Genomic DNA, 7,537 nt, shown 5'->3' with positions numbered 1-7,537 from the left:
GTGCTGGGATTAAAGGTGTGTACCACCATGCCCGGCTCAGTACCTCTTTTGTTTCTGCTGCAATGTGTGCTCCTAGATAGCTGGCCCATGGGTTTCTGAATGGTTTTCCTATCTTACCTCCCGCCTCACCAGTTAGTGCTTCTGAGATTCGTGGTTTTCCTTCTCTTTCCCCTCATGGGTTCTGGAGATTAAGCTCAGAGTTTGAAGCTTGCAAAGCAAGTGCATCTACCTGGTGAACATCTCTCTACATCTGGACCATCCACAACTGTCCTTGCCATCTTTCAGTTTTTAAAATTTTACTTTGTTTAATGTATATGAATGTTTTGCCTGTGTTATGTCTGGGTACCACATGTCTGCCTGTTGTCCACGTAGTTCAAGAGAGGGCATCAGATCCCCTGACCTAGCGTTACAAGTGAACCACCATGTGAGTGCTGGGAATTTACCCTTTGTTCTCTATAAGAGCAGCCTGTGCACTTACGATGGAGCCATCTTCCCAGCACTCCTTTGTACTCCTGATGTCTGTTTTGTCATGTTTTGTTTTACACACATTCATTCAATTATTCAGGTTTTGGTTTAGTTTTGTCTTGTTTTTCTGGTAAAAGCACAGTTCGTAGCCTCCTTAAGTGGGTGCTGTGATACATGCAGACATATCCAGGTATAATATTTGGTTTGATTTTTATTTATTTTCTTTTTTGTTTTTTTTGGTTTTTGTTTGTTTTTCGAGACAGGGTTTCTCTGTATATCCCTGGCTGTCCTGGAACTCACTTTGTAGCCCAGGCTGGCCTCGAACTCAGAAATCCGCCTGCCTCTGCCTCCCGAGTGCTGGGATTAAAGCCATGTGCCACCACGCCCGGCTGTATTTATTTTCTAACAGCTTTCTGAAATTTAAAAACATTGATTTTCTTTGATCATTCCAACATTCATAATATGGGAAAACATTGTATATATACTCCAATTAAATCCTTAACCTAAAATCTTATAAAACACCTTGCCTTTGCAGCGAGAGCACACAGACACCTTACGCCATCTGAACATGATGTTAATGTTTACTGAGTGTGTGCTGGACCTGACGGCAGTGAGGGGTGGGAACCCTGAGCTGTGCACATCTGCTGTGTCCTTGTACCAGATTCAGGAGAGTGTAGTTGTGGACCAGATCAGCCAGCTAAGCAAAGATTGGGGGTAGGTACCTCCTGTCATTCATTTCCAGATTGTTGCAGGAAATATTAAAAAGAACAGCAAGTTCCCGTGCTACACCCAGCTACTCTGAGCCCCAGCCAGTTCTTATCTCATGGAGACTCTCTGACTCAGAGATCTGAAATCTCTATACACAGCTCGCTAAGTTCCCACTGGTGGGTCATTACTATGCCAGCCCCAAACTACAAAACCCCTATGGCCTTTTGTGGTGCACATCTGGCAAACCCCTGCTTTGCCACCATACCTTTCTCTCGAACCCAGAGGAGCCATCACATGAAAGAAAACACAAACAAACTTAGTTCAGAAACAACGGTAACTCAATCACTGGGTGCAACAACTAAAATCCTAATCTTGTAAGCCTTATTAAATCTAAAACCTCGGGTGAATCCTGACAGATTTGCCATTGAAACAGGGAGACACTAGTAGCTACATCTTGTTCTCACACTATCTCTGTCCAAAAGGACCCTTTCTCCCTCCTGCTTCCTCTCTACCCCTATCCAACTGGGAAGTCCTGCCTACTTGTCCAGTGATTGGATCCTTTATTCATCCCAGGAGAGTAGAATTAGCATCAAAATACAAGCAACCCCAGTGCTATCCACAATACCACAAAATCTTTATGCTTTCTATAAATTTGTATCTAAATGTAGACATTGTTGTTTGTTAGAAGTCAGGTCTCATTTTTAAAAGTTGCAAGAAAATATGTTGTTTTATTGTGTGATATGTTAGCCAGGAGTTTATTACACAACCTTAGCATTACCTTTCTCTGAAAATTTATGACTGAAGATATTTGATGGCCAAGAGGTTATACATATTTTTGTTTCAGTGTTTCTATAATATTCAAAGTTCTCATATATTTCTCCATACAAGTTCTTCTTCCTTCAGGAGTTAGATATATATATTGAAAAGTCAGGAAGGAGCCAAGTGAGTTCCACACCCAGCACTTGAGATACTAAGGCTGGAGGGTTAATAAATTGAGACCTGCCTGGGTTACATAGGAAAATCATTTCTCATGGTGGGAAAAATGAGGACATAGTCCCCTAGAAAAGCTGTTTGGATGGTGGCCTGATATTTAGCATGCTGAGTCTTGTGGGTCACTTCCAGAATAATTTTCTGCTCCTGTCTTCTGTCAGGCGGGTGGAGCAGCTGGTGTTGTACATGAAGGCGGCACAGCTGCTGGCGGCTTCCCTGCATCTCGCCAAAGCTCAGGTCAAGTCTGGGAAGCTGAGCCCATCCATGGCTGTGAAACAAGGTACAGAACATGTGTAGTGTTCAGCCCCAAGGGCTTTGTGTCCCACAGAGTCAGTCCGACGATCTTTTGTTTCTAATTGTTTACTTTACACAAAGAAATCAGGAGTGCTGGATCTGTCTTTCTGTACTGAGAGATCACAGAACCTGACTTCCCATCTTTTCCTTCAGTGAGCATGTAGCGTCACTTTCCTTCCAACAGCGGGGAAAGGTACATGTCACTATGTTAGTTCTGGAAGAAATTAAAAATAATTCCAATTTCAACTTTGTTTCAGTTGTTAAAAATCTGAATGAAAGATACAAATTCTGCATCACCATGTGCAAGAAACTTACAGAAAAGCTGAATCGCTTCTTCTCTGATAAACAGAGATTTATTGATGAAATCAACAGTGTGACTGCAGAGAAACTCATCTATAATTGTGCTGTGGAAATGGTAAACCTTGCAAGGCTTGATATTTTATAACTGTATTACTGCTCTCTGGGTGTCTTTAAATTGAACACCTACTTGAAATGATCTGTCCTTTAAGAATTTATATCCTGCTGTGTGTGGTGACATATGCCTTCAATTCCAGCACATGGGAGACAGAGGCAAGCAAATCTCTGTGAGTTTTAGGCCAACCTGGTCTACAGAGTGAGTTTGAGGACAGCCAGGGCTACACAGAGAAAACCTGACTCAAAATAACAAAAAAACAAAACAAAACAAAACAAAAAACAGAACAAAAAAACAACCAAGAAAAGAGTTTTTTTGGTTTGTTTGGTTTTGAGGTTTTTTTTTTGGGGGGGGGGGCGCAGAGTTTTGAGACAGGGTTTCTCTGTATATCCCTGGCTGTCCTGGAACTAACTTTGTAGACCAGGCTGGCCTCAAACTCAGAAATCCGCCTGCCTCTGCCTCCCGAGTGCTGGGATTAAAGGTGTGTGCCACTGCACCCGGCTTTTTTTTTTCAATTGTTATTTTTTCTTTTGGGGAGGGGGAGAAAAGAGTTATATCCTACCCTTTCTCAATTCCTAGGTGTATGATTACCTAATGAAGTCATTGGACTTACCTGATATATAAGTAGTACTAATATAATTTATTTAGTAAAAAAAGTTTTGGAATGTAAGCTGGTGAGAGTTTATTATTGCTCTAAACTATTGATAGGAATGATAGATAGTATATCACACCATACTGTGTTAAGACAATAAGATTGATTTTTTTTTTTTTTGGTTTTTTTGGTTTTTTTGAGACAGGGTTTCTCTGTGTAGCCCTGACTGTCCTGGAACTCACTCTATAGACCAGGCTGGTCTTGAACTCAGAAATCCACCTGCCTCTGCCTCCCAAGACAATAAGAATTTTATATTAGGAGTTATATTGCTTCTTTCCTTTCTAGATTTAGTTGTAACATTACAGAGTCGTCTTTTCATAGAATGTATTGATTTGTAAAGGTGTTTTGTCCATAGGACTTGTATATCCTTGCAGTTGCAGATCTTCTTATTTGTTAACTGATTCCAGGTTCAATCTGCAGCCTTGGATGAGATGTTTCAGCAGACTGAAGACATCGTTTATCGCTACCACAAGGCAGCCCTTCTTTTGGAGGGCTTAAGTAAGATCCTGCAGGACCCTACAGATGTTGAAAATGTGCATAAGTGTAAGTCACAGCGCAGCAGCGCTTGCTCATCTTCACTCCACTTTCACAGCGGGGCTCAGAACTATTAAATAGAAAACTGAGAAATAAACAGCCAGAGAGTTCTTTAATTGTTTAGTTTTTTTAAAAATTGGGTATCAGTCGGGCAGTGGTGATGCATGACTTTAATCCCACCACTTGGAAGACAGAGGCAGGCGGATCTCTGTGACTTTTAGGCCAGCCTGGTCTATAGAGCCAGTTCTGTGACAGCCAGGGCTACACAGAGAAATCCTATTTTGAAAACAAAAACAAGGCCTGGAGAGATGGCTCAGCAGTTAGAGCACTGACTACTCTTCCAGAGGTCCTGAGTTCAAATCCCAGCAACCACGTGGTGGCTCACAACCACCCATAACAAGATCTAGCACCCTCTTATGGAGTGTCAGAAGACAGCTATAGTGTACTTACATATTATATATAAATAAATCTTTTAAAAACACAGAAAAAGAATTAGAATCATGACATTTAAATTTTTTATTATTTTATTTTATGTGCTTGAATGTATTGCCTACGTGTATGTCTAAGTGTACTGCATGCATGCCTGATGCCTTGGAAACTAGAAGAAGGTATCAGATCCCCTGGATCTTGAGTTACAGAGTCACAAGCAGCCGTGTGAGTACTAGGACTGGAATCCGGGTCTTCTGGAAAAGCAGCCGTTGCTCTTAGTTGCTGAGGTCTCTCCAGCCTTCATTATGGGATTTTTCAAACAAAATTTGTTGCTGTTTTTCCTTATTGCCTCTCTTCTTCCCATCCACATTTTACATTGTTCTGAGTACCATGACAAAATCTTGAGTTGTCCTCTGCTTCCTGGGACATGGTGCATCCCTTTGCCCAGTGCACACTTGCCATGTATGCCTCCTGCCTATGAGTCACTTAGTAGCAGTTGCTGTGAAATATACTGTGTTGATAGTATAATGTATTGGTAGTACTGGGTTTGTAGATAGAGTTTGAGACTATTTATAGTTTCAGGCCTAAATTGGGTATCATAAAGTGAATCCTTTGTGGGTTAAAAAGAACCACTGAATTTAATTAATTGTAATTTGTCTTCTAGATTTGGAATCATACTGCCTGAGATGAATCATGGCTTTAAAATCTTGAACAAATTATTAATCTTTCTGTAATATGTTGACAACAATGCCAACCTTGTATACTGTAAGGATTAGAGAGGCTTCATACAAAATATAGATTACTTTTGTCCTTTATATTGTTCTCATTGCATTATTTTATTGTCAAGTTCTTGTTTAAGACTATAGGAGGACATTGTTTTATTATTGAACACTTTTAAGCTTTCTGGGTATAGTAACCAAAGAATATTGTAAAGATCCTATATACTACATATTTTATATAACCAACAGAGCATAGATTGATGGGATACCAGAGTGCTACATACATATATATGTATGTATGTATGTATGTATGTATGTATGTATATGTGTATACATATATTATATACACATGCACACACATATTATTTATATATATATCCCTAGTATCTGGTGTTTGAGGAGGAGCTATTTTTGTGGTTTTAGGACAGCATTCCTGAAGTTATTTGTACTTCTCAGCAAGAGAGTTGATTTGCCAATATGAATTTTACCACAACAGCATTAAACTGTTGGTCATATCTGTACTGTTGCTGGAAAGAGGAAAGAAAGTGTATTCATTGTGTTCACCTTGGGGCCAAGATAGAGCAGGAACCATGGTGGTGAGAGTCATGATTTTCCCTTTAGTTCCTCTGTCCCTGGGTTAAAAAACACAAATCTTTCTATTATTAATATCATTTTACATTTTACTTCTAGATAAATGTAGTATTGAAAGAAGATTGTCAGCACTCTGCTGTAGCACGGCGACTGTGTGAGTAGCAGGCTTGTCTGTGGATTGGCACGGAACAGGAGGTGATACACTTGGGATTACATCTTGATTCTGTCACCCATCCCAGGACAGTGTGGTGACTACCAAAGAACAAGCAGCAGCTTAAGAAGGAAGAACAATACAAAACTACTACATATTGTAGAAAACCTGCCTTATTGGAGAAGTCACTCCCCCTTTCCTTTCTCTTTATAGAAGCAGAAGCAAAAGAGTTTCCCACATGGCTCAAGTTATTTGAACCTGACAAATAATAAATGTACCTTAGAACTAGCATTATAAGTACAGTTATTCTTGTGGATAATTAAACAGAAAACAAAGTGAGTGACTTCATTCAGCTGTCTGAGCAATCCGTGAAATTCCGTGTTTTGCTCAAGCACACACAAGCAGAAGAGTACACAGCTCATCCGGGCAATCCGAGATTTGGGGCATGTTTGTCTGCATCTGAGCGTGCATCCTTAAACAGCTCAGGAGGAGGAAGCTTAAGAAGAAACAAAAGGTGACTCTTGGATGAATTGTGAAATCTTCACCTTGATCTAATGTGGACATGATGTTAATCTTCCAAAAATCTTTCATATTGCACTAATTTATTAAAATAACTGTGTATTGGATTTTGCAATTTAAAACTAACGGAGGCACAATGGACTTGTTTAAACACTTTACTTGATTATCTACATGTCCTTTTCAGAATTCATGTGTAATCTCCACTGAACTTTTAAATGGTTGGAACTTGCGTTCACGTGAACCTTTGCGTTTTTCTCACCTGTTATCTTCACCATCAGATCCTCTTAGTGGAATTTTGAGCTGCTGGTTGTTTGCATTTTTTGTTGTGCATGCAGAATGTGCATCGACCCCTGTGATCTTAGGTTTACTAAAGGCTAAGTTTATTTGGGCAGTATTAGAAAGCTATCATGAGTCAAGAAATACTCTTGAGAATTTTAATAGGGCCAAATCAAAGTGATGAATAATGGCTTGTTAGTGATGTGGAGTTTCTACATGAAATTAGTAAGAAATGAGGTTCATTTTCCCTTAGGAAAATGGGCAGCTCTCTCCAGACTAATATGTACTTCTCAGTGTTAACCCTGAGTTCACCATAGCTAGTCATGGCAGATCAGCACCTCTCCAAGAATGGTTCCTGTGTTGTATATTATTTGGTATCTTTTACTTACCTGCTTGAATACTTGAATAAACCATTCACCGGTTTTAATCCTTTTACTTCAAAACTTACACAAACTGACCTATGCTCTGATAGCTGCACAGAAACTCTTTGGCACCACACTTGCTTTAGTGTGCTGATTAAAGTTAACAGAGAAAACATGGTTTTCATTTACTTGGTGAACAAAGTAATGTAATTTTTACATTATTTATCTGTATGAAATTCCAGCAGTTAATTTGAACGTTTATGTATAGGATGTTTGTATTTTTAGGTCTTTACTACAGTGTTTCTACCTCTCATTTGTAACTGCATTATCTTCAAACTAGGTAAAACCCACTAAATCATTGTGGAATAGCCTTTTTTAAATTACTTGTACAAATGTATATTAAGGTTAAATAAAACTGACAGTGTTTTTAGGTTA

The 7,537-nt window shown here is 39.4% G+C and overlaps 1 protein-coding gene across 1 annotated transcript in view; it reads left to right on the top strand.

Moving 5' to 3' along the window:
* The window catches only part of Ulk2 (unc-51 like autophagy activating kinase 2), a 79,511-nt gene extending 71,974 nt beyond the window's left edge, over positions 1 to 7,537 (top strand). Inside the window, exons 23-27 of the mRNA XM_021211814.2 lie at positions 1,001 to 1,179; positions 2,325 to 2,443; positions 2,715 to 2,872; positions 3,929 to 4,064; positions 5,894 to 7,537. Coding sequence (XP_021067473.1) covers positions 1,001 to 1,179; positions 2,325 to 2,443; positions 2,715 to 2,872; positions 3,929 to 4,064; positions 5,894 to 5,952 — 651 coding nt within the window. The 3' untranslated portion in view covers positions 5,953 to 7,537. The remainder of the gene's footprint in view (positions 1 to 1,000; positions 1,180 to 2,324; positions 2,444 to 2,714; positions 2,873 to 3,928; positions 4,065 to 5,893) is intronic.

Source organism: Mus pahari, chromosome 14 (assembly GCF_900095145.1).
Source record: "Mus pahari chromosome 14, PAHARI_EIJ_v1.1, whole genome shotgun sequence".
NCBI lineage: Eukaryota > Metazoa > Chordata > Mammalia > Rodentia > Muridae > Mus > Mus pahari.
The sequence above is the reverse complement of the archived record's forward strand: the minus strand, read 5'-3'. Positions and strand labels throughout refer to the sequence as shown.